The 27,953-nt window shown below is 39.8% G+C and overlaps 1 protein-coding gene across 2 annotated transcripts in view; it reads left to right on the plus strand.

Moving 5' to 3' along the window:
• Nucleotides 1-27,953, plus strand: part of arfgef3 (ARFGEF family member 3) — a 103,249-nt gene that overhangs the window by 37,473 nt on the left and 37,823 nt on the right. For both annotated transcript variants that reach the window (XR_013818442.1, XM_079842886.1), the window contains 11 exons: nt 326-541; nt 644-754; nt 3,262-3,412; nt 10,866-11,165; nt 12,271-12,404; nt 12,705-12,850; nt 14,463-14,642; nt 14,749-14,890; nt 17,069-17,191; nt 18,588-18,691; nt 18,833-18,977. Coding sequence is in view for 1 of the 2 variants with exons in the window: in XM_079842886.1 (XP_079699012.1) it covers nt 326-541; nt 644-754; nt 3,262-3,412; nt 10,866-11,165; nt 12,271-12,404; nt 12,705-12,850; nt 14,463-14,642; nt 14,749-14,890; nt 17,069-17,191; nt 18,588-18,691; nt 18,833-18,977 (1,752 nt within the window). In the remaining variant the exon portion in view is untranslated. The remainder of the gene's footprint in view (nt 1-325; nt 542-643; nt 755-3,261; nt 3,413-10,865; nt 11,166-12,270; nt 12,405-12,704; nt 12,851-14,462; nt 14,643-14,748; nt 14,891-17,068; nt 17,192-18,587; nt 18,692-18,832; nt 18,978-27,953) is intronic.

Consider the following 27,953-nt stretch of genomic DNA (forward strand, 5'->3'; position numbering starts at 1 on the left):
AGATCTGCTTGTGAGGACTCAAACCAGTGCAATCTTTGATATCTAGTATAGAGAGGGAAGACTAGCAGATCTGGTGATTTATTGTGCATTAAGTCTACGGAAAAGTCCTGGAGAATGAGTATGCATAATCTACAGTGATGGATAGCAACGTAGCCTGCACTTGTAGCCTGACTAATTGCTATCTAGGATGTTCTCTCTCATATGAAGAGGACAGATGGGAATGTCTTAAAGTTTGTGAGAATCTACGGGAAATTGTGTCAAATCACAAGCTTTGACAACACCAGGTCAAACAATCATTCTCTCATCATGGCCTTGTTTCTGACAGGTGTGGTATTTGCCCGCTTTATCCTGACCGGCTGCTGGAAAAACCTGATCGACACGCTGTCCATGCCGCTCACAGGGCGCATGGCGGGAAGCTCTAGGGGTCTCGCTTTTATTCTAGGAGCAGAGGGAGTTAAAGAGCAAACTCAGAGGGAGAGAGACACCATCTGCCTCAGCCTGGATGGTCTACGCAAGGCTGCGGCACTCAGCTGTGCTCTGGGTAACATCACACATCCTTCATTTTCATTTCAGTTCAGTTATTCCATTATAGGACACTAATGGAAATGGTGCGTCTGCTGGGCCTCGATTCTCTGTCATTTAGGTGTGGCAGCCAACTGTGCCTCAGCACTTGCCCAGATGGCAGTGGCATCATGTGTTCAGGAGGAGAAAGAGGAGAAAGAAACGGGGGAGACCGGAGATGCCATTGCTCAAGGTACTCGCACACATTTAACATCATGTGAAGGAATGCACTGATAACATACTTTGTATTTAGTCCATTACTGTATTTGTGCTTTGACTGATACTCTGCAGCTTATGTACAAGGTTTTTTGCATAAATGGTTGGAATAAACTGGCAACAGGACAAAATGAATTGGCAGTATTCGTGCCTGCATGAGCTGCTGAGGACATGAGCGCACACAGAGGCATTGATGGTGTAGGAAAGGGAACACAATCGTTTTGATCACAACAAATGTGTATTACTTCCTTACAAGTTCCTTAAAATTCTAACATTAATATTATTGTGAGACCATCTCAAGCCCAACTTATTTTTTACTTGATAATAATTTACAATAAGGGGTCATTTGTTAACATTAGTTAAGGCATTAGCTAACATGAGCTATCAATGAACAATATATTTTATAGCATTTGTTCATCTTTGTTAATGTTAGTACAAATTTTCGGTAACACTTCAGTTTATGGCCCAATTCTCACTATTCATAAATTATACACAATTAACTTTATTAAAAGAATGAACACCGTAAACCAAACTTGGTGCAAGCGTTGACGACAACCAACACCCGAACTGAAAACAGGCAGATAAATACACAGTCAAACTAGGATAATTAATGACACACAGCTGGACAGAATAACAAAATCAAATGAAAATGATGTATTCCAATGGAAATGCTATGTTGCAACTAAGATATTGTCTGTTTATTTGTACTTATAAAGCACAATTAATGTCTTATTCTGCATGATCACTATTAATAAGCAGTAATTCTAAAAATGCTTTAGGCAAAAGTCTTAGTTAATAGTGAGAATTGGACCCTAATCTAAAGTGTGACCAAATTTCCATGCTCATTTTACTTCACAGTGCATTGTTAACAGATACAACTCTTACAATGTATTCGTAAATGCTCACATTAATAAATGCTGTAGAAGTATTGTTCATCGTCAGTTCATGTTAATGTTAGCTATTGTTAACAAATGAAACCACGTTGTCAAGTGTTAACGTTTAATTTAACAACTGAGTAAATGCCCTTTTTGGATATATGGTGCATCGGTGATCATTAGTTATTTATGAGTTATTAATAGTGGAATTAAAGGGATAGTTCACCAAAAAATGAAAATAAGTCCGATTTACTCAACCTCAAGTCTTCAGAAACAGCCTTTCACTGCCATTATAAAGCTTGGAAGAGCCAGGACATTTTTTAAAGGGGTGATGAATTGAGAAATCAACTTTCCTTTGAGCCTTTGGTATAGAAAAGTGAACCGTGATATAAGAATATCCTGTAAGTTTCAGAGCTGAAAACGTTCTTGTTAGTCAAAGAAAAGCTTTTATTGACACCAGACCCAGAAAACGAGAAATCTCAGAATATGTCGACCACTGACGTCATCGAATGCAGAAACGCCGCCTCAAGCCCCGCCCACCGAATCGTGGATCTAAACGATGCCATTTCCAGTTCACATGCGTAAGACATTGTGTGTTTGTTCGCTTCATTTCACCGCGGAATCGATTGTAAACAAGACACAGGTCGAGACTGTGTTTTAATCTCAATATGTCTGCAAATCCAATGCTGTGCTTCCTATATTGGATCCGACAGGAACGGTGCAACACACTTATGTGAGTAAAACATGTTTTTATATGTGTTAGTATTGCATTTTTGACAGATCGTTTGATATCTATTGATTACATACCTTAGCACGTGGTCACAGGCTGGAGAAGCTGTTATTGGTTCATTCATGATCAGACTCGGACTTGTAACGCCAGCTCGCAAAGCCCAAAGTCCCGGGGCTATGTGTTTTTCAGACAGGCTATCACCGGCCTGCCGACGGGCTATAGTGAAATAACATTCCTTTCTTGCGCACGCACGCATGTGTGTGTGTGTGTGTGTGTGTTTGTGTGTGTGTGTGTGTACGGTTCGCGGTTATATTCACTGATGATTGGGCTGGCCAAGTAATACAGAAATAACAGTCCAATCAATCGCGGGTGGATGAGAGATGAATAATTGTTTGTTTGATAAAGATATTTTTAAAGTCCTGTGAGCGATTCAGACGCTTTCAAAACAATCCCGTCATGAACTGAGAGGAGCTGAAGCTCATTAAATATGCAAATCTTATCCAATCCTAGTTTACTTCCAAGTCTTCAGTGCGGCACGCCCATCAAGACCGACCGTTTTTCAGAGAGCCTCAAAACCAAGGCAGAAAATAGCCTATTACTTATTCATTATGATGTTTCTGAATGTAAAAACCACGCAAACGTCATAAGCTCACCTCACAGAACAGTATTTAAAAATAAAAAAAGCCAGTTCATGACACCTTTAATATCTCTGATAGTATTCGTCTGAAAGTAGAATGTCATAAACACCTAGGATGACTTGAGGGTGAGTAAATCATGGGCTAATTTTCATTTTTTCACTATCCCTCAGATCACCAGTTCAAACCCTACTGCACTTATGTTTAATCACCTCAGGTGAACTTGCATGTGTCTGTGTTGTAGTTAAGCAGCGTGTGGAACAGAAACTAGAACAGATGGGCCGCTGTCAGGGCGTGAGGCTTCACACGGCTCATGTGCTCTGCATGGACGCTATCCTCAATGTGGGGCTGGAAATGGGCAGCCATAACCACGATTGCTGGCCTCACGTGTTCAGGTAACGCTCACAAATCAATTCTTGGCGTATTACAGAAGCATCTTAACTTTTGAATCCTATCTTATCTGTTTGGTAACCATGGCAATTTCAGTTAGGACCGCATTTAGGGCATGCTATTACAGAATGACATTTCTTAAATGCATAATCTTATCTTAACTATGGAAAGGAAACGGGTATTACAGAAGCGTCCTAACTCAACACAAACTCAAACTTAACTTTAGGACAACCCCACTGGTGTCCTAACTTCAAATCTTTTTGAAATCTAGCGGAAAAAATCACAGTACAAAAGACTTTTCCAGAGAGCGTGACATTTATTGATTATACAAGACAAATAGCAGCAACGTTTGATGGTGGAGAGACTTTTGGAGGACCCAGAGGATGTGCTGTGCTTTGATCAAATGCTTGTAAATAATTACAGACTTCCACGACACATGATTTTGCGATTAGTTGACGAATTGCGACCAACATTACAGAGGCCAACGAGCCGTCACGGAGCATTACTGGTCGTTCTTCACTGGCATTAAGTTGGTTTGACACTGGACGTTCGATATTCGCCGATTTAAGGACCGTCTCTAAAGTTACATACAACATTGGCACCTACACATTTTTAACTACAATAGCATTTGAATGAAATATGTAAAATGTGTGCATCATAGCCACTAGCGTAGCTACGGGTGGGCAGGCCCACCCACATTGACAGCTTGCCCATCCTGTCAGATCCAGGGAAATATATATATTTTTTAATAATACGATTTTCTAACGTTTAACAATTCTTCAGTAATTATTTTAAATGTGATTTATTTTGTCATGCATTAGAACTCTATTCTAATATTAATATAAATATGCTAATTAGTCTCTTCAGTTACGTCACGCCAGTAGTAATGTTATGTTCGCGGCAATAAGCGGATTCGAATCCAACCAGCAGCGCCTTTTTTGTCATTAAAAAAAAGGCTAAACTGTCAGTTATGACCGTTTAAGAAAGACACACGTCTTGACAAAGATGACAGGACACCATAACCCTTTTGTCGATTGAAAGTGAACTAACTGATAAGTGATATTATCAACATCTTCAATTCAAAACCCAGCCAACTCCGATATGTTTAGAACAGACATCAGCCATACAAGGTAAGCTATGGGTAGGTTTTTAGTCTGGCCCGCCGTGGCATTGCAATCATATATTTGCATGTAATATTTGTGAGTACGTTTATTAATGGCAGGTTGTCGATACAGGACATTGTGATTTCTCTTCGTGATATAGTTATCAGGTTACAGCTTTACACGTTACAGCCGCCCACACTTTGATTGATCGCACGGAGCTTAGTGCTTACAGTATTTAGTTTCTGCGACACTATTACAGCAATAGCGGAATTTTAAAGCAACCTTGCAAGCGGTCCATCCGCACGTCGTGCTCAAACATTACAAACACAGCTCGTACGGGGGCTTGAGAAGGCATCAACATGTAGAAGTTGACTATATTAAAAGACAATAGACAATAAAAGGTCCAACATATAGGCTGTGGAATACTTTTAGCTATGTTTCGATTTTTCTTCCAAATTAAGGGGGTAATGCGAATTACTCCGGCCCACCCATCATCAACTTTCTGCCTACGCCACTGATCATAGCTGACACCTAGATGAACACTTTACAGTTGGTTTTGATGCTGTAAGTCAGGGGTGTCCAAAGTCCGGCCTGCGGGCCAAATGCGGCCCGGGGATGAATTTCAAACGGCCCGCAGCTTGTCTATTAAAGGTCCTGTTCTTCGTGATCCCAATTTTCAAACTTTAGTTAGTGTGTAATGTTGCTGTTAGAGCATTTATAATACCTGTAAAATTATAAAGCTCAAAGTTCAATGCTAAGCGAGATATTTTATTTAAAGGTCCTGTTCTTTGTGATCCCATTTTTCAAACTTTAGTTAGTGTGTAATGTTGCTGTTAGAGCATTTATAATACCTGTAAAATTATAAAGCTCAAAGTTCAATGCCAAGCGAGATATTTTATTTAACAGAAGTTCCCTTTCAAAGCCTACAGCGAACGGCCGGTTGGGACTACATCCTGGTATTTCCTGCTTTAATTACGTCAGTAGAGCAGTATGTCGACTAACCTCCGCCCACAAGAACGCGCGAAAAAGGGGGCGTGGTCTTGTTGCTCCCGCGTGGAGAATAGGAAGTGTTGCGTTCGGTTGCGTTCGTATAGTTTGTTTGTCGCCATGTCGTCGAGACGCTGTTATTTTTATCCCGGAGTCAAGTCACCTTAGTTTGGCTTTCCCAGGGACGCTGTACTTAGAGATCATTGAGCGCATGCATCCCCGTTATGGTGAGAGGCATGACCTTTCCGGTAACGTGCGCTAAGCTGCTGTCGAATCACAACACGGGAACCGCTGGCCCAATCAGAACTCGTTACGTGTTTCTGAAGGAGGAACTTCATAGAACAGGGAAATCTTTCAAGCCGTTTTGAGGACAGTGAAAACAGCAGTATACAGATAAGTAAATTGTGTGAAAAATACTGTGTTTTTACACGCGAAACATGAACACATGCTATATTGCACACTGTAAACACAATCAAAGCTTCAAAAAAACACGAAAAACGGGACCTTTAAAATATATTATATGTGGCCCGCCATGGATAATTTACAAATCGTGCAGTTTCACGATGCCAACGCAAGGTGGCAGTATTAGATTTTAGACCAGGGAAACAGCGGCCAAAGCGGAACGAAACAGCGCTACTTGTGCACAGCGCAACTCTCGGGCTGCGTCCCAATTCGCCTACTTATACTACGTCCTAAAAGTATGTACTCTTTTTTGTGAAGAAAAAGTACATACTTTTGAGTGTGTAGCAGAAGAGTATGCAAGCTTTGGGACATACTACTTCGTCACTCTTACGTGAGTCCCGTCACCGTTTAAACTGCCCTGTCAATCATCGTCACAGTTCAAATCCCCCACTTTCAATTTAATTTCCTACCGTATCGGAGAGAAATGTAGCCTTTCGTGGGTCTTTAGACTCCTCTCATGTGTTTGCAAAGTTAATGGCCAAACGTATCATTACAAAAGTTCTCAATGCTGCTGAAGGAGAAATATAATGTGGATAATATTGAATAAATATCTTTTCGTCCGGTTAAATACTGGTAATTGCTCACTCAAACCACTTTATCTAATCCTCTCCACTTAACCGTCGGACTCGCGTAACCGTCATGTTTGTAGTTTTTTAAACACTTTATCCGCGTTTGTAGTTCTAATCGAATCCTCGTCCATCTCGCAATGGGTTTGTGGGCAATATCAGCCGTTAGAGTGCGCATCGATCTGCACTTCAGATTCTGACCGAAAATAGTAAACCATCCGGGAATCTTTGGAATACTTTTTTCAACATACTAAGATTTGGGACATACTAATTCTTTTTTCGAATACTATTTAGTACGGATAGTATGCGAATTGGGACGCAGCATCGAGCTCTGACTCTGAACAAATGTGTTGACCTGCTGAGTGTCTCGATCGCGCGCCCATTAAACAGCCCGTGAGAAGTGTTCGAGTTCGGCACAGAGGTCTCCGGTACGAGCTGCGAAACTCTCTGTGATTTCATTTGATTTAAAGCCAGTTAAACAGCGCTGACTTAATCAACAACACTAACCTGCAAATCAGGAGAAACACTGAGCCAATTCAGTTAAAATACTTTTCAAACAACAATTCACCAACATTTATCATGGGTTTACTGTGGTAACACTACCTGTAACCGTGGTAATTAGTCAGAAATGTAGGTTAATATCTCATTTTATTTAATTTGTAATGTAGACATGTATTAAATGAGTAATAAAGGCCAAATTGCAGACTATTTTTGTCATAAACTTTCAGTTTGTTTCAAGCAAAAACTCAATTCATTTTGATTTTTCCCCCCAGGAATCTAGAAAAAATAAGTAATTTTTAGATATTTCGACTGGAAAAAAGATAGAAATACTAAGTCAGAATGGTATGTTTAGTAGTGTGGTTTTACCTGTGGTGATCTAAATAGAGCACTTATTAAATTTAAATAAGAATAGAGTTCTAACTCAGTAATAATATTTAAATTTTACCCATTAAAACTTTTTGGTTGATGAAAGTTTTACAGATATTGTTAAATATCTATACATTTCCTGTGTCCTATCAAAAGCTACTCTACTGTCAGCTCAAGCTTTTGTCAAATCTGTCATGTTTACACCCCTGCTGTAAGTCATCCCGTTCAAATGCTATTGAAGTTAGAAATGTGTGTACCAATGTCGTATGTAACTTTAGACGGTCCCTAAATTTGCGCATATCGAACGTCTAATAACGTCAAACCAACTTTATGCCAGTTCAACGCCTCATTCGTTTTTTTTTTGTTTGTTTTTTTGCAAAAGGCGATTTATAAAACGGGCTTTAACTTTTCAATAGAGCTTATCAAAATAAAAATTTCTGCCACCCTGGAATTAAAAGCACGCCGTTGTTTCTCCATTTTGATTTTAGGTTTACCGCAGAAGCAGTTTGCGTGTTGTTGGTTGCTTGGTAACAGACCTGACAGTTGATTACCGAACTCGATGGAGCGGTTTAAGATTTCCTTATTTCAGTTTTTCCAAGTTTTGTAAGATAGGATAAGAATTCTAAATCAAGTTAAGATTTGCCTCTGTAATACAAAATTGTGAAAAATCCTAAATCAATTTATCATATCTTAAGTTAAGACCTAAGATAGAACGTGTCTGGAATACGCCCCCAGGATCCTATAATGTCAAATCTTTAGTAAAGTAATAAAATTGTTTTTAGGCATGTCACCAGATTCATCATGACTACTCATTAATTGTTTGAAAGTATCTCACATTTTTTAATTACTCAAATTTGCCTCTAAATTTTCCTTTCAAAATGGAGTAGGGGAGCGCGGGTCACAACCATAGACTGTGGGCACAACCTAACGCAGGGTTAGTTGTAACACGCATGTTTTAACCCTTTCCACACATGCCAGGATGACGAAACTTAGTGTATTTACTAGTTGCCATATCAACATTATTTAGAGAAAAAATAGCGCCAAAATTTAAAAATCTCTGGAAGATATTACTGAACATGTATTTAACCATAGCAAAAGTAAATGTCTTACTTAAGTTTAGTTTTCATATCTGTTTTTTGTGTTTATTTAAAATAAGACAAATCCGATATTATTTTAATCTTATATCTGTTATTTAACAGTTGAGATTAGGGATGAAACGGTATGGAAATTTAACATCACGATTATAGTGACCCAAACTATCACGGTTATCAATATTATCACGGTTTTGTTCAAATGAGATGAAAGTGTTCAAATAGAACAGATGCACACACTTAAAACAATTCAACAAGTTTTATATTTGAAAATCAACAAACAACACATAACTAAAGCAGCTCTATGCACTTTTTTAAGCTAGATTCTATTCTGTGGGATTTCCTTCCTTAATGGCCGTCGTCAATAGCAACGCATAACGCATAAATAATAATACAATTTGTCGTAAATATAATCTCTAATATTATCTCTGTAAATATATTCTCAAGCAATATTCTCATCAGTGTTCAGCAATGAGGCATTTCAGTCTAGCATATTTTGTGTAAGAGCCCAAACAGTAGGCCTATCCTAGTGAAATAATGCATATCCATATTTCCATATGATTTGACAGTTTATTTTATTAAATATCAAAATGTGTGCATCATATTAGACACCTAAATGATCACTTTACAGTCAGTTTTATGACTGTCATTCTCTTCAAATGCTAGTGAAGTTTGAAACGTGTATAACGTTACCAATGTTGTATGTAACTTTAGAGATGGTCCCTAAATTCGCCAACTTTGTGCCAGTCATATCAGATGCGCTGTGGTTCTGCTGTTTTTGTTTAAACCACTTTTGCTGCTGAAATAGAACAAAAACAGTAAACCACTGTATGATGAATTAATCTCTTGCGTACATCGCACGTTTATCTCTGATCTGAGTGCAGATTTCAGAGAGAGCGGCGCGCGCTCTGAACATAACTCCGGCTAATCTGAACGCCTCTGATTGTGAGACATCGCATTCATAAACTCAATATAAACACGTGTGAGTGGTTATAATGCGCAACGCGATTATAATAGATGGCTTTTGAGAAGACTATAATAAGTTCAACCGCCGGAGTGGCTAGTGTGCAGCCGAAATAACGTTAACTAACACCCGCAAATGGCGGTTGTTAATGTCAAGCCCTGAATATTATCCCTTAAATGTCACCCGTGTCTTGTCTGAATTTGTTTGTTCGCTTCACGCTATTATTTCCCAGACGTAGTTTTGATATTGAGGTCAAAGTCCACTTGCCTTGCGTTCGTAGTTTTGAAGTGTTTTCCCTATTACAGCGACTTTCTTCTGGCATGTTCTGCAGACAGGGTGACCATCTTCGATTAAGTTTCCCTCAGGAATTTTGTAAAAGCCAAAATATGACCACACCTCAGATTTGGTCCTTTTAGAAGTCTGAAAAATCTCCCGAGTGCTGTCACTGCCTTCTGCCATTTCTTCTCATTCAGAAAAAAGCGGTGCGCGCAACAGACTGACGCTGACTGGACAAGATTTACCGCGAGTTTTCACAATCGTGATAATCACACGCGGTTTTAATGATAATTACATTTTATACGATATTACTAAACGTCACTAAATTTTATCGTGGTTTATCGTGAAACCGGTAATCGTTTCATCCCTAATTGAGATCGTTCTTTAATGCTGATCTAACAGCAGAAGACACGAGCCGCGGTTAATCCCAGTTGCGCAGGTGGTGTGTGTTTTAACACTGCGTTACAATGAGCCCCTATTAGAAATATGCCATTATATTCTATACTTTTATGAATTATTTTGAGAAACCATGAGAAAATGGTGAATAATGACTGAGAGTCAATGTTCAGAAATTATTCATTATTATTATGTTTTGAACTAGCCTATGCTGTTTAGCTGTATTTAGCGATGTGTTTGTTGTCAAACTCAAAAATTAGTATATTTTTAATGATTAAAAAATGCCGTTATTTTATATTAAAAAGTTAATTATTGTATTTTGTTGACCAAATATTTTAGTTTGTCTTGTATATTTTTTTTGATTATATCAGGTAACATTTTAGCTGTTATTTGGTCATGTTATAATGTACCCCACCTATGGGGCATGTTGTCACATTTCACTTCCATTCTTTCGGGGTAAATCAAGAAAAAAGTATACGCTGTATTAATGAAACAAAACCACATAATTGTACTTGACATGTGTGCAATTAATGTGGGAAAAAATACATACTCTGAACCCCAAGTGGATTTACACAAACTGAGAAAGTCAAAAAGCGTTGTGCCCCACTCTCCCCTAATGCATTCAGTTCTTCTTTTAAGGAGAGAAAAATATAGTTATGTATTAAAATGATTTTTAAACTGTTTAAAACATATTTAAATTACATCCAAAAACAAATACGCGTAAAGTTTGCTTTAATATTCCTCAGAGTGATCGAGTATGTCAGTTCGCTGGAACACACACACTTCAGTGATGGCGGCTCCCAGCCTCCGATCGCCATCACGCAGGCGCAGCAGGCCGTGGCGGTGGACCTGGAGCTGGAGTTGAGCGGAGAGGCCAGTCCAGAGATGGAACTGGGCCTTAGCCATCCGGTGATCCAGCCGCTTTCCATCCAGGAGCTCTTGAGGGAAAGCAGTCGCGGTAAAGGATTGGACCTGCGGGGAGGCAGTCTGCTCACGGGCACCAGTGCGGCCAAAGCCGTCTGCACGCTCTCCACACAAGCTGACAGGTACAGCAGATGATGATTTCTCCACACCTTCACATCAACATGGGATAATGTGGATTTATATCGTGTGTTATCAGAATTCGTGTCCAGCCAAAAGTGATAAGCATTGACCGTTTCACACGAAAAACTCAAACTGAGCGCAACATGTGGCTCTGCTCGTGGTTTTCTAGTTAACTGTATAAGCATTTGATTCCTAGCTGGAGTTATGTTGGACCAGTAAGATCATAATTTGGTGGGCATTATTGGTGTCTTTTCCATAGAGCGCTCCGTGTTAGGGCAAGTAAATACAGCATCAGTTTAAAAGTGCCCCTGTTATGCTATTTTAAAGGTTCCTGGTTTTGTTTTTACGTCTCCTACAACAGGTTTATATGCATCCAAGTTCAAAAACACTTCAGTTGTCTGAAATGATTCGATAAAGGATTCTGCCTCTCTAAACTCCTCTTTTTGGAGAGCCGACTCTGCTCTGATTGGTCAGATGGCCCAGTCTGTTGTGATTGGTCTACTCTGCTCTGCCTCTCAAAAACTGTAGTCGGAAAAATTTGGCAAAGTAAATGTTCACGGGCAGCCAATGAAGACCATAGAATTGCATTATGCAAATTTGTTACAAACCTACATAGGTACAATTGAATAATTTGCACAAAGCCTTTAAAAGAAGGATTAAGAAATAAACTGTAGGATGGACAGTATTTCATACAGGGGAAAATCCATTGGATCGCAATGTTCATTTCTTTACCACTTCCCAAGTGATGAACATTAAGTGTTTGGACTTTGTGCTGGGCAATAAGACGGTCATCAACAGATATTTCTAGCCCAGTAGATCCACTTCAGAAAACAAGCAAGTTTTAGTTTCTCATCAAATTCATACAGACTGTACCTTTATTTTGACACAGATGTGAATATTTTCTACAAGTCTGAAACTCGCAATTACAGTTATTGCAATATGACCTGTGCAGCATGTGTTTATAGTGAATTGTACCATGGCTGTAACAATATATTGAGCGATCAGCATCCAGAACTAGAACTCACATTAGTGTGTATGTACCCATTAGTCACTATTCTTTTCACATATCTGTTTATTTAACGTGTAATTGTTGTGAATGTCCTGCAGGCTGTTCGAGGACGCCGTCAGTAAACTCAACCTAGTGGGTCTTGTGGGTTTCCTGCATCAGCTCAGAAAAGCTTCACAGTCTCAACTGTTCGATTCGGTCACAGAAACCGGAGATTATTCCTTAGCCATGCCAGGTACCCGAAGAATATTGACTACACTTTCCAACGACAGAATACCTTCATTAGGCTAAATTTGCAATGCTGTTACGTGCAACTCTGGGGAGTTAAATATAATTTATTTTTATGTTTATTGCTATAAAACAATTAAGTCAGGCTTTTAAGGGTTTTCAGAAGGTCCAGATTTTGGTATCAGAGTTGAGCCTCATATAAAATGATTCTAGTACTAAGGTTATGCACCTTATTTCACTAACGCATGACTTTTTTTTAGGAGTTTTAAACCCTTTTTCCCTTCACCTCACTGTGTTTTCATTAAAGGGGAGGCGAAGTCGACCCAGGACAAGCGCAGCGCCCTCCACCTCTTCCGGCTGGGAGAAGCCATGCTTCGTATTGTGAAGAACAAGAGTAGGCCGCTTCTGCACATGATGAGAGCCTGGAGTGTGGTGGCGCCCCACCTGGTGGAGGTATATAACAACAAAAAACGCATGTGGTTAATACGTTCTTAAAGTTGCGATGAAATGGAAGTAGCATCAGATCTTTTCTTCTGTATTGTGACATGCATCCAAGTGTAATGGATTATCAAAAAAAGATCAAATGTAGGCGTGGGCTTGATTCTGTGCATCGGATGTTGATAAGTGGACGTAGCACTCAAAAGTCGGTATAAAACGGAAGTTGCTAGTCTTCTCCTCTTTATTGTGGCGTCACTAAGCCCTTTTTAGGGGGGCTTCAACCCCCCCCTAAACTTCTGCCCAGCCCCCCTAAAAACTCGACTCGATGTCAATTGTGAGATATGTAGCTAAACTAAACATTTCATATTTGACAGCTGCTTCTTTAAGTCAGAAATGTTAAACAAATGACAAAAATATTCAGGCAAATTAATAAACTTTTGTCTAATTTCGCCATTTTGAATTGAAATAGGCCTATGTAATGTCATTTATAATGTAATTAACAAACAAGAAATATTAACAAAGCCGTTTTCTTCAGATTAGGCATAAGATTAATAATGAATGTGTGCATATTGTAAAATAATTTAATACTTAGTTACCTAGCTTTCCTGGTAGCCTCTGTAAATTAACATGTCCATGAAAAAAACATAAATATCAGTTAAACATATGTGTACTGTCTTCACTGACGAAAATTTAAAAACTTAATCAGTCATATCTGCCCATTGACATGGTTGTCAAGCTATTGTTATCTAATTTTTTGGCGTTCAGAATATCTTAAAATGCACATATGTAGATCATGGAAATCAAAATGTTCTCTGGGGAGCAAGCCCCCAAACCCCCCTAACCTCACATTTGGGATCTTAGTGATTATAAACATACCTACATTGTATGATTAAGGGATGTGCAATATGGTCATGCAGAATAAGGCATTAATATTTGCTTTATAAGTAATAATAAACAGCCAATATCCTAATATGCATACTAATAAGCTACTAGTTAGAGAATTGGGAATTGAGAATTGGACCCTAAATTAAAGTGTTACCATTTTCTTTTCAAAAAATGAAATGAAAATCCTAGAATCGCCCCTGGTGCTGTGTATCTGTATGAAACGGCTTCTTGAACAAGAACATTTTTTTGACTTGATTTTGTCTGTGGGGAATTGATATGGCAATGCAGATTGTTTCAAAGCAGCACCACAGTGGGAACAGGAGAATAATGCAACAGAATTTGATTCGGCTGTATAGCCATTCTGGAGAAAACAGTGATGTCATCAGCTCATTTAAATTATCATACAGTGACAATGTTGGCAGATCAGTTATTTAGTTTATATAGTTAATTTAGTTTATTAATTAGATTTATTTGGATATAAACCGACAATTCGACAATTCCTGCCGGGCCTGGGACTCGAACCCGCAACCTTCGGGTTATAAGTCCGACTCTCTAACCATTAGGCCACGACTGCCCCCAAAGTCAGTGTTTTCTGTGTTTCTGCTGACATGAGATGAATAGAGCAGGTGTAAGGAACAATTCTATTCATTTTCTCCTAAAGGAAATCGATTTTTAGCAAGAACGTGTAAAGCTTTCATAACAGAACAAATATATGTTCAATTATCAACCTTTTTCCCCACAGGCGGCCTGTCATAAGGAGCGCCACGTATCCCAGAAGGCCGTGTCCTTCATCCATGATGTTCTGACGGAGGTTCTGAGCAGCTGGGCAGAGCTGTCACACTTTCATTTTAATGAAGCTCTCTTCAGGCCCTTTGAGCACATCATGCAGCTGGAGCTCTGCGACGAAGACGTCCAAGATCAGGTCTGACATTCTGACAAGTCACATGGCCAAACCTGTCTCAGTGCTACATAATCTGCTTAACGTAACCCTATAGTGGGCCAACTGCATCTGTCTGTCGGGTCCACAGGTGATAACATCCATTGGAGAGCTGGTGGAGATGTGTTCGGCTCAGATCCAGTCTGGCTGGAGGCCGCTCTTCAGTGCTCTCCGAACTGTGCATGGAAACAAAACGGATATGAAGGATTACCTGATAGGAGAATATTCAATGGGTCTGTGAAGTTCACTTTATTGTTAGTTGTTTGTGTGATATAAACAGTATATTCTGCATTAATGCAAAACATGCATTATAGGGATTTTAGCTCACAGTGTTCTTGAATGGTGCAAACCCCCTTAACTGTACACAACCTCTCATGACTTATTGCTTTTATGGCATCAATAACAGCTTTATGATAAAAGAGTAGTCATGCATATTATATTTCTACAGCACATTTAGACGAAAACAACAAATCATACATTTAAAACAATTGCTTGATAGTTGGGGTAAAGGTGGGGTAAGTGTTATTTCAAAACTGCTTTAGTAAAGTGTCTCGGGCCGAGGACAAAAACAAACATGTAGCCAATCAGCAGTAAGGGGCGTGTCTACTAATGACGGGGAGAAGAGAGCGCTCAGTGCGCGTCATTATTCAAAATACACGACACAGGACGGACATTAGCCGAGCGACAGAAAGAGAGAGATGTCTAAGGAACAAAAGAAGGCTTACGATCAGCTTTTCAGCGCTGGAGAGATGGCCGAGGTTGGCCGAGGTTGCTTTATTTCTTCTCCATAGGCGAGTAACACTGGTTTTGTTTTGTTTCACAGAACTAATATCGTATGTCATGTTCGCTTGTTTGTCCATTTGCGATCGTATCGTCGTTCACTTGATAAAGACCCATTCATTTCCATTCAGATCGGTGACGGGTTTATTGAGGATGCCGTGTCGGTGAGGCAATTTCAGGGGGAGTCACTAATCAAGGATTTGTTGATCTGGGTTTTATTTTAAATCGAGTTGTGTTGCACCACTTCATTTTAAGCACAGATTAATTATGTATAAAGACCATCAGAATTAAAGGGATGATCGGGATGAACCGACGCGAGGATGCAACCCTCCCTTTAAGTGCCTTAATGTACAGTAATATTAAAAGATCAAATTCAGTTCACACCTTTTTGATGATGCATACTCAATACAGGCGAGCAGATGAGCAAAGAATATGAACGCAACTCGTTTTCTTTATAATGGTTTTCGTTATAAATGTATTAGCATTTCCACATACTATAACGTTAAACCACTGTCTGTTTCAAGCGTCAGCTCGCAGTGTGTCCGAACAGTAAGACCATAAACTCCTAATATATGTTTGTTTCCTTTGGTTCCTCTTTTCGTGATCAATATAACCCTCTAATCTGGTCATAATTGTAATATGTTGGTTAGTTGGTCTGTCGTGCTCGTGCGATCGAGTTGTTCATGAGAACTGTGTTTGTGTTTTTGGGATGTAAGGGATTACTTTGTCACTGAACATTCGACCTGGATTACCATAGCAACACACATTGCTTTCACTTATTAATGACATCATACCCTTTGGCCTGACATATTCCGCCATGGTCGTTGCCTGGGTTACGTATGTGTGGGGCGGAGCTATTCAAATTAGGGGCGTGTGTGTTTTGGTGATTTGAAATCTCAACATTGGTTACCAGAAAGCACTTACCCCACCTTTAATTGAATAGTGTTAACACTTTAGCTTAATGTCCAAATCTTACTATGAACTAGTTGCTTATTATCATGCATATTACTAGGATATTGGCTGTTTATTAGTACTTATAAAGCATATAGTACATGATCATATTCTACATCCCTTAATCCACCCAATACCTAAACAACTACCTTACTAACTATTAATAAGCAGTAATTAGGAGTTTATTGAGGCAAATATCATAGTTAATAGTGAGAATTGGACCCTAATCAAAAGTGTGACCACAATTATTTCACCAAGTAATATTGTTCATTAGCATAATTGTAGGCTTATGATTGCAGAGTAATATAGACTTCACGGTTATGGGTGTGCATTTTGCAACAGCTTCAAACGCAGATTATCCAATAATAGTTTAAGGCGGGACTATATATTTGTCCAACCAATGGAAGATGGGGAAAGTTTTTGAAGCTTTTTTTTAAATGATCATTTTGTTTGGCACTAACAGTGAGGAAGACATAACTTTACTATGCAATTTGGTTTTTGATAAATGTTATTCATGAAAAAAAACTAAATTCATTCTTTTCCCAAATACAAATGTGATAAACCTCTAATAATGATTCATATTTTAGATCATGCATTAGAAAAGTAGCTGGTCACAACGAACAAGAAAATCAATCAAATCAATCTGAAATGCATTTGTGCTTCATTCTTGTCATACGCAGGGAAGTCACAGGCACCTGTGTTTGATGTCTTCGAAGCCTTCATTAACACAGACAACATTCAGGTGTTTGCCAACGCCGCCACCGACTACATCATGTGCCTTATGAAGTTTGTGAAAGGTTTAGGTGAGCTGCTCTTTTACTCCGTATCAACCACAGTGTGTTTTGCTCCTATTGATTACCAGATACTTGTTCACTTTAAATTACAATTGCACTTTATATTAGATATTGTACAACTGATAGGGTACAGCGGGGCTAAATGTGCATTTTGTTATTCCCATAGTATAAGATTGTAGAAAAAAATGATGTTTGTAGTGAACATTTATGGAGCAACATACTTTCAATGAAAATGAATCATAAAAGTGGTTTATTTTGTTTAAAAATCGAATAAATGTATGAGATGGTGAGGTGGGCCTTTTAGGCCAAACACACATTGGATAAAACCAGCACTGGACAAACACACACAGTAATGATACGATTACTTTAGATAAAATATGTTTTTAATAATGTGTAAGTCAATACATGTTCAAAACAATCACTTTAGCAATGTTTGTACTAATTTCTGTTTATTATGATTTATAAAATAATTAATTTTGGTTCATTAAATATACTGTCATTAAAATATATTAATATATTTAAAAAAATACAAACAAAATTATTTAAAAAAGTAAACATTTACTTCACATACTTCACATTCAGGATTACATTTTTAAATATGATGGTTTCATTATAAATATGGTGATTATCTCTAAGGTGGACACCCAAAAATATATGTTATTTACCATCTAAATCTAACCATGTCAGGTCAACAAATGTTAAAGTCAGCCGCTGTTTATATCATGTTAATTATTGTCTTTCGCCCCAAAAGCAGCGGTGCCTTTTACCCCAAATACCAAACTTTTACATATTCTTCCGTTACTGAAAAACTATTGCTTTAATTATCTTGAACAAAACTAAACATCATTAAGACCTTTGTCTCAAAATAAAGAATTTTAGCGATTCTCATTTGCTACTTACGTAATCAACAATATATTAAAAAAATTCAAATATTATCGATAATAAGATCAAATCAAGGATCAGTCAAATTTCCATGTTCATCTTGAAAAGCGGATGTTTTAGAAAGTGCATCTAGTGGTTTAGAGGAAAATAAAATCAAAGGAGCCTTTTACCCTGTTTACCCCTTCTGATAGTTTTACATTTCCGATAACCAATTTGCATAACCAATGTTAAATCATTGTTTTAGACCTCATTTCTATTTACATATTTGATACTGTGACAAAATCGTTAAGCTTCAAATCCTCTGCATTTCTCACTTGAGATTTAATGATGTTAAAGAAATTTGTACAAGCAAGCATTAAATACTGTTATAATAATGTTTCCTGTTGAACACATAAAGGAGTAATGCCATTGTTGAGTGCTATTCTTACTGATAAGAAAAAATTTGAATATGGTTAAAAAAAATCAGATCAAACTGATTATAAGCATCTATAGTAAATTCGACATGCTGTGTGATTATTTGTAGGAGAAGTGGACTATAAGGAGATTGGGGACTGTGTTCATGTCAGTGGATACAGCTCAACAGATCTGTGCCTGCCTGCCTTGGACTATTTGAGGAAATGCTCACAGGTGGGCAAGATAAACGTTTTTCTGTCCATAAACGATTTACACACTTTCAAACGTTTTTTTTTTTTATGTGGGTCAAAGAATGATTTTTGAATATGAAAAGAATAACATGTAGTTTGGTGTTTATTATGGATTATTTTGCAGCTGCTTGCCAAAATCTATAAGATGCCGTCCAAGCCAGTTTTCTTGGGTGCGCGGCTTGCCAGCCTCCCGATGAGAGTTCAGGAGAGATCCGTGAGCAGCGAGGATGGCATGGACTCTGTTTTAGCAGAGTTTGACGATGATACAGGTGATTTATTTACTTAATATTTGAGGTATCATTCAAATCAAGATAGCACACATGATACGGGTTGAGTAACAGTATATGGTGAAGTGTAAGTTTAGGAATTTAAAGTGCCCCAATTATGCTTTTTCAGATATTACCTTTCATGCAGTGTGTAATATACAGTGTTTGTGAATGTAAAAGGTCCGCAAAGCTTCAAATATCAAACTGCAGATAAATGACGTTATTGTCTCCCCAAAGAAAGAAGCGATTCTGAACTGCCTGAAATGAGTCCACTCCAGTCTTTCTTCCAGCTCAAACCTATGTAGGTTTGTAACTAATTGGCATAATGCCAACCTATGATCTACATTGGCTGCCTGCGAACAACGTCTACTTTGATCCTCCTAGTTGTAGCTGAGACTGGAAGATTTTGGTTTGTGTTGTTGACATGTCAAGAAGATGCTGTTTTCTGGTTTATTAGGGCCCAAGCCCAAAGGGCGCAGAGCCCTATTGTTCTTCCTCAGATTATTCTTTGTTTTTTTTTTTTTGTTTTTTTTCGACTTCTCGGGTACTTTTGGGGCACTTAACATGCTCGAAAACTCTTGAAACTTCGCACAGGCGTCGGAATGCGCGATACGAATCGTATCGTTGTTAAAACGAATCGTTACACCCCTAATAAAAACCATTAAAGGGTTAGTTCACCCAAAAATGAAAATTCTGTCATTAATTACTCACCCTCATGTCGTTGGACACCCGTAAGACCTCCGTTCATATTCGGAACACAAATGAAGATATTTTAGTTGAAAGCTGATGGCTGAGAAAGGCTTCACACAGGCCTCCATTGGCATTCAGTACATTGACACTTCCAAGATCCATGAAAGGCACTTAAAACGTCGTTACAAAGTCTATCTCACCACAGTGGCTCTACAATAATCATACAATGCGACGACAATAGTTTTTGTGCGCAAAAAAAAATCAAAATAACACCTTTATCCAACTTGTTCTTGTCTTCCGTGTGCGCCTCCACGACGCATGCGCGAGAATATGACGTAGCGCCGGTGTTCGGGAATCGATGAAATACACACTTAAGCTCCATTTTGAGCACTACGCCGAGACCTAAAGCACGATCAATGTAGAATCCAACAGCTTAGACACGCGCGTCTTCCTCTGCTCGTAAACAAATCGCTTCTGGGTCATATGTCCGAACGCCGGATCTGCGTCATATTCTCGCGCATGCGTCGTGGAGGCACACACGGAAGTCGAGAACAAGTTGGATAAAGGTGTTATTTTGATTTTTTTTTGCGCACAAAAACTATTGTCGTCGCATTGTATGATTATTGTAGAGCCACTGTGGTGAGATAGACTTTGTAACGACGTTTTAAGTGCCTTTCATGGATCTTGGAAGTGTCAATGTACTGAATGCCAATGGAGGCCTATCTGAAGCCTTTCTCAGCCATCAGCTTTCAACTAAAATATCTTCATTTGTGTTCCGAATATGAACGGAGGTCTTACGGGTGTCCAACGACATGAGGGTGAGTAATTAATGACAGAATTTTCATTTTTGGGTGAACTAACCCTTTAAGTCTATGGAATGCCCTCTGCCTGTCTTTCCCCTTCCCCCTCACTCTCACCCTGTGAGTTTGTGTGTGTGCCTTTCTCTCAGTCCTTCCCCTCCCCCTCCCCCTCCCCCTCCCCCTCTCCCACACTCTCACTCTATCACTGTGTGTGTGTGTGTGTGTGTGTGTGTGTGTGTGTGTGTGTGTGTGTGTGTGTGTGTGTGTGTGTGTGTGTGTGTGTGTGTGTGTGTGTGTGTGTGTGTGTGTGTGTGTGTGTGTGTGTGTGTGTGTGTGTGTGTGTGTGTGTGTGTGTGTGTGTGTGTGTGTGTGTGTGTGTGTGACTTTCTCTCTTGATGATGATAATTTAACCCTTTCATATAGGCTATCACAAATAACTTTCACTTGAAATAAAAACGTCATGTGATGTGTTTGCCAAGATCACGGATGATGCATATGTCTTTAAATTAATTATTTACTGATATAATATAAATGTATTAAAACATAAATTTCACATGATTTTATAAAAGTGGCTATTTATAATAAACTTCCATAAAATGTAGACACGCATCTTACTCTTACCTAACACTGATATTAAAGGGTTAGTTCACCCAAAAATGAAAATTCTGTCATTAATTACTCACCCTTATGTCGTTCGAGACCCGTAAGACCTCCGTTCATATTCGGAACACAAATGAAGATATTTTTGTTGAAAGCTGATGGCTGAGAAAGGCCTCCATTGGCATTCAGTACACTTACACTCCCAAGACGGATAAAAGGCACTCAGAACATCGTTACAAAGTCCATCTCACCACAGTGACTCTACAATAATCTTACGATGCGACGACAATAGTTTTTGTGCGCAAAACAAAATCAAAATAACACCTTTATCCAGCTTGTTATTGCCTTCCGTGTGTGCCTCCACGACGCATGCGCGAGAATATGACGTAGCGCCGGGGTTCGAGAATCCATGAAATGCGCAATCTAACCCCATTTTGAGCACTACGCCGAGACCTAAAGCACGATCAATGTAGAATCCAACAGCTTAGACACGCGCGTCTTCCTCTGATTGTAAACAAATCACTTCTGGGTCATCTGTCCGAACGCCGGATCTGCGTCATATTCTCACGCATGCGTCGTGGAGGCACACACGGAAGGCAGTAACAAGTTGGAAAAAGGTGTTATTTTGATTTTTTTGCGCACAAAAACTATTGTCGTCGCATTGTAAGATTATTGTAGAGACACTGTGTAACGATGTTCTGAGTGCCTTTTATCCGTCTTGGGAGTATAAGTGTACTGAATGCCAATAGAAGCCTATATGAAGCCTTTCTCAGCCATCAGCTTTCAACAAAAATATCTTCATTTGTGTTCCGAATATGAACGGAGGTCTTACGGGTGTCAAACGACGTGAGGGTGAGTAATTAATGACAGAATTTTCATTTTTGGGTGAACTAACCCTTTAAAATCATCTTTGCTGTTTCTGTGATTTGGTTCCATTTATTAATTTTGTCATTTATTTTTTATATTGGACCACACATATTGATTTCAAATATATTCAAAATAATTTTTTCAGAGAGTGAAATAAAAAAAACTTTCTCCCACCATTTAGATTTTATTTCTTTTTGTTGTTAAAATCTTGTGAATCTTGTTCAATGTGCAGATTGCCTCTCTCTCAGTCCTTCCCCTCCCCCCTCACTCTCAGGCTCACCCTGTGTGTGTGTTTGAGTGTGTGTGCGCGCACGTGTGTGTGTGTGTGTGTGTGTGGGGGGGGGGGGGGTGTCTCTCTCACCCTGTGAGTTTGGGTGTGTGCCTTTCTCTCTGGGAATGATAATTTAACCCTTTCGTATCATAGACTATCACAAAAAACTATCACTTTAGTGTGAATTAGTAAAAAAGAACTACAAACACCTTGAATTAAATACTGGCCTTCTGGACTTACAAAATTTTGAGCAGGAAAAGATAACTTTTATCTATTTTATCCTATGACATTAAAATTAATCTAGATTTAAAGGGTTAGTTCACCCAAAAATGAAAATTCTGTCATTAATTACCCTTATGTCGTTCGAGACCCGTAAGACCTCCGTTCATATTCGGAACACAAATGAAGATATTTTTGTTGAAAGCTGATGGCTGAGAAAGGCTTCACACAGGCCTCCATTGGCATTCAGTACATTGACACTTCCAAGATCCATGAAAGGCACTTAAAACGTCGTTACAAAGTCTATCTCACCACAGTGGCTCTACAATAATCATACAATGCGACGACAATAGTTTTTGTGCGCAAAAAAAAATCAAAAGAACACCTTTATCCAGCTTGTTATTGCCTTCCGCGTGTGTCTCCACGACGCATGCGCGAGAATATGACGTAGCGCCGGGGCTCGGGATTCCATGAAATGCACACTCTAACCCCATTTTGAGCACTACGCCGAGACCTAAAGCACGATCAATGTAGAATCCAACAGCTGAGATACGCGCGTCTTCCTCTGCTCGTAAACAAATCGCTTCTGGGTCATATGTCCGAACGCCGGATCTGCGTCATATTCTCGCGCATGCGTCGTGGAGGCATACACGGAAGTCGAGAACAAGTTGGATAAAGGTGTTATTTTGATTTTTTTTTGCGCACAAAAACTATTGTCGTCGCATTGTATGATTATTGTAGAGCCACTGTGGTGAGATGGACTTTGTAACGACGTTTTAAGTGCCTTTCATGGATCTTGGAAGTGTCAATGTACTGAATGCCAATGGAGGCCTGTGTGAAGCCTTTCTCAGCATCAGCTTTCAACTAAAATATCTTCATTTGTGTTCCGAATATGAACGGAGGTCTTACGGGTGTCCAACCACATGAGGGTGAGTAATTAATGACAGAATTTTCATTTTTGGGTGAACTAACCCTTTAAATTACATCATGGGTGTGGCTTGTGGTGATAGTGGCACCAGTTGCTGCGGTAAATGTGGCATATTCGAGCGATTCTAAAATATTCTCCTGTTTAAATGCATATTGCCTGCCGTGCACAGTTAAGCTGATGCCACCGGCGTGGCGTTGCCACCGGCTTGGGCCCGTCATCGCTGCTCGCAGCTTTAATTATTCTTTGTTATTGTTAGTTATAAAAATACAGTTTCCTTTCGAATGGGAACTTGCACTACATCCTCTTAAGGACACTATTGGGACTGCCTTCGGCATTGCTGGTGTCTGAAGCATGAGTCTAAACATGACAATGAACTTGACATTGGCCGGCGACAGCCTATGACCTATGAGGTATAAAAGGGCACCTGTAGAACACGCCATGCAATTCTAAAGCATGGCAAAGAGACGCAGTGTCTCATTCCCCTTCTCAGGGAACCATGGTTATATGTGTATTATATTCCCTTTCGAATCCGAACTCGCATTGCATCCTCTTGAGGACACTATGGGGAACAAATACCCACTCCGCCATGCTGAAGGGATGAATGCCTTATTGGCTGACATTACAGTCAATTACTCTAAAGTAGTCTCAATCCCTAAGGTACGCACCTGTGGCTGTTGTAACTTAATTCTCTACGGCCACAGTCCAAAGCAATTAAAGCGCTTGGTATTCTCAAGAAAACCTTTAAGGGAATATTGCAACTGAAAGGAGCTCTAAGAACAAGGCCTCAACATGATGACTCTATAAAGAGAGAGGAGACCTGACTATATGCCATACTCAGGACAGAGAGCCTATAACTCATAATTGCTATTCAGGCGAAGCTCTGGGGAGTGGAGACCTCAGCAGGATAACTCTTTCTAGTGAGAGGAGGCCTAGCAACGCTCTGGTTCAAAAGCAGTACCCTTGGAGGCTCACAGAGAGCCTAGCAACTTAGCCCCTGGCTGAGCTCATAGGATGGATAACACTATGCCTATGCCTGTCAAAGAGGCTACATAATAGGGCCAGCAGCTTGACACAATATCTGGTGGAGCTCAGGGGAGAGGAGGCCTTTAAAAAAATGACTCTATAGCAAGAGGAGGCCTGGCAACATTCCTAACCCAGGAGTACCAAGAAGGCTCACAGAGAACCTGAAACTCAGTACCACTACTGCCTAGCTGAGCTCTAAGAACAGAGGCCTCATCATGACGACTCTCTAAAGCGAGAGGAGGCCTAACTACGTCCCACACTCAAGACAGCTTCAAAGGAGGCTCACAGTGAGCCTACAACTCTGAATTGCTATCCTGGCGGAGCTCTGTGGATTGGAGGTCTCAGCAGGATAACACTCCACAGTCAGGCACCCAGACTTGCACAGATACTTTATGAGGATTGCATTATATTATATATTTGTAATTTATTAGTATATTTGTATATATGCATATATTTATATGTTTCTTCTACTTATTTATGTATATTTCCTTATTTAAAAAAAAAACATTCTTGGTGGAAAGCAAAGCAAGAATTTTGTTGTGCAGGGAACTGTGCAAATGATAATATAGGCTTTGAACTTGAACTTGAGAGGAGGCCTAGCAATGCTCCGGTTTAATTGCAGTAGCCAAGGAGGCTCACAGAGAGCCAAGCAACTTAGCCCCTGACTGAGCTCAGAGGATGGAGGCCTTAGCATAGCGGAGGCCTAGCTACATCCAATGCCTGTCAAGGAGGCTTCATAGATGTCCTAGCAACTTGACACCAGGAAGCAGGCGGAGCTCAGGGGAGTGGAGGACTAAAGTACAAGGAGTACCAAGGAGATTCACAGAGAACCTGTCACTAGGGCTGTAACGATTTGACCAAAAATAAAAACCTCGATTAATTGAACATTTTACCTCGATTGCGATTAATCAACGATTATTTTGCTTTTTTTCTTGCTTTTTTTTTGCCCTCATAAGGTTTTTGAGTAAGTTCACTGATAAGGTTTTTACTGTAAATATTTTCTACTATTAAAGGTGGAATTTTTTTTCTAATGAAAAAGTGCATTTCTTTGTGAACTTAGGAAACGGTTGACTTTCAGCAGTTATTTTCTATGGGATTCTGCTTGTTGTACATCAGATAAATTAGCACAGTAGGCCTACATTACATTTATTTGAATGAAAGTGAGAGTGATGGTGTGTGTGAATTACTCATACCGTCTCTATTCATTATGAAGCTGTGGTTTGTACTTCAAAGGTATTAAAATGCATGCCTATAACAGTTGAGTTTCTAAGCTACTTTAGTGACTTTACTTTAGTCACAGGACGGCGTTTCTGCGCTCCTCTGCGCGCGATATTCACGTGATGTGCGAGCTTCTGTCTGAGTGTTCGTTTGTCACCATATATCAGGCATTAGCTCAACATAATACACATCTCATGGTCGAAACTCGCTTTAATGTTCAAACTGGCAGGGCTTAAACCACATACAAATGACAAGCTTTGTGAGGACGCAGGTGAAAGATCTGCCTTCAGGGCGCGCGCGTTGTCAGAGACGCGACACGGCTCGGCTCTGTGTCACAGAAAGAAGCTGAGCACTGAACGGAGAAGTTTTCCGTATTGTTGTTTTTGAATAGTGCACAATCGCTTTAAATGTTGAAACTGGCAAGCCTTTAAACGCATGTACTTGACAAACTTTATGAGCACGAAAGTGAAAGCAATCTGGCTTCGGGGCTTGCGCGCGCCGACTGTGTGTGTGTGTGTGTGTGTGTGTGTGCGTGCGCGCGCGTCAGCGCGTAGGCTATAAGAACAGCAATTAACTGACCTGTATAAACTGTGTAAAACATGCAGTTACTATAGTGATTCTGGGCATCTATAAACACAGATAACTGCTCCTGCATCTCTCTGTGTGCCTTGAAAAACTGCACTTGATGTGACTGACGGGGCGGAGTCACGTGAAAACCGAAATAACCGACATGGGAAAAATAGGTCGGTTAGCGGTTCTGAATGTCGGTTTCGATTATTTTTCGATTAATCGTACAGCCCTACCTTTCACTCAGTACCACTGCCTAGCCGACCTCTAAGAATGGAGGCCTCAGCATGATGACTCTCTAAAGCGAGAGGAGGCCTAACTACCTTCCACGCTCAGAACAGCTTCCAAGGAGGCTCACAGAAAGCCTACAATTCAAAATTGCTAATCAGGCAGAGCTCTGAGGACTCTATAGGGAGAGGAGGCCTAGCAATGCTCAAATTAAAGGCAGTAGCAAAACAGGCTCAGGAGAGCCTAAAAACACTACTAGGCACTACTGCCCAGCCAAGCTCTAAGGACAGAGGCCTCAGCATGACGACTCTCTAAAGCGAGAGGAGGCCCAACGCTAAGAATAGTCATCAAGGAAGCACACAGAGCACCTAGCAACTCACTCCTCAGCCTCACTTCTCTGTAAAGGCAGTAGCCAAGGAGACCTCTGCATAATGACTCTCTAAAGGGAGAGGAGAACTACTATGATCTACACTCAAGACAGCTTCCCAAGGAGGCTCACAGAGAGACTAATAACTGGGAGCTGCTATTTAAGTGGAGCTCTAGGAAGCGAAGGCCTCGGAAGGATGATGTTCCAAGCGAGAGGAAGCCTAGCAACACTCCCGACCCCAAGCAGCAGCAAAGGAGGTTCACAGAGAGCCAAACAAAGCACCACTGCCTGGCCGAGCTCTAAGGACAGAGGCCTCAGCAGGACGACTCTCTAGAGCGAGAGGAGGCCTAACTATGCCCTACTCTTAGAATAGCTTACAATGGAGACTTTGCAAAACTTAACAACTCAGACACGCTACTCAGGCGGAGCTCTTAAAGAGCGGAGACATCTTAACCCTCTCGAGTCGGTCGTCGCAATTGGCTTGCTTTTTTCTTATCAGTACCAAAGAGATTCAATGTGAATGTATGTGTTATACATCATTATAATCTGTTAAGTTTCTATTTTTTTGTGTACAGTCACAATGAAAACCAAATTATGCTTTTTGCAAAATAAGGGAAACAAACATGATTCGCGATCTTCAGCCTCTCTCTCAATGATGTCTAATCTGATTCTCTTCAGAAAATGACCTCTATCTTAGTGAGAACTTGACACACAAACATGAGACAAATGTCTAAAGAAACGTTGAAATGTCAGGTTTTAAATCATGTAAATCAAAACGAAAACAAATATTCTGTGTTTATGTAATCTGTGTGAAAAGTGGGAGATATCAGTCAACTCATTACTGCCTCATTACCCGCTAATCCGGCCACGCCCACAGACCGCGCACTCATTCAGATTCAAATACAGGCGATCCATGCGTCGACGCCCACACACACATCAACTCATGCAAACAACTAGTGAAGCTATGGGTCAGATACATCGCTTTGAGTAATAATCCTGGAATAATTCTCCTCATGGAAAGCTGATTGAGAGTTCATTGTAAGGTAGGCTAAGTTTAAAAGGCACAGTTGGCATCTGTGAATATTAAATGCAAAAAGACTGTTTAAATATAAATCCTGATGCAACATGACGCAAGACTGTTTAGACATGATTTATTTGGCCTGTTTTCGTTTTGTATAAATTGTATCTTAATTTTAATCAA

The sequence above is a fragment of the Gobio gobio genome, assembly GCF_949357685.1.
Source record: "Gobio gobio genome assembly, chromosome: 18".
Taxonomy (NCBI): Eukaryota; Metazoa; Chordata; class Actinopteri; order Cypriniformes; family Gobionidae; genus Gobio; species Gobio gobio.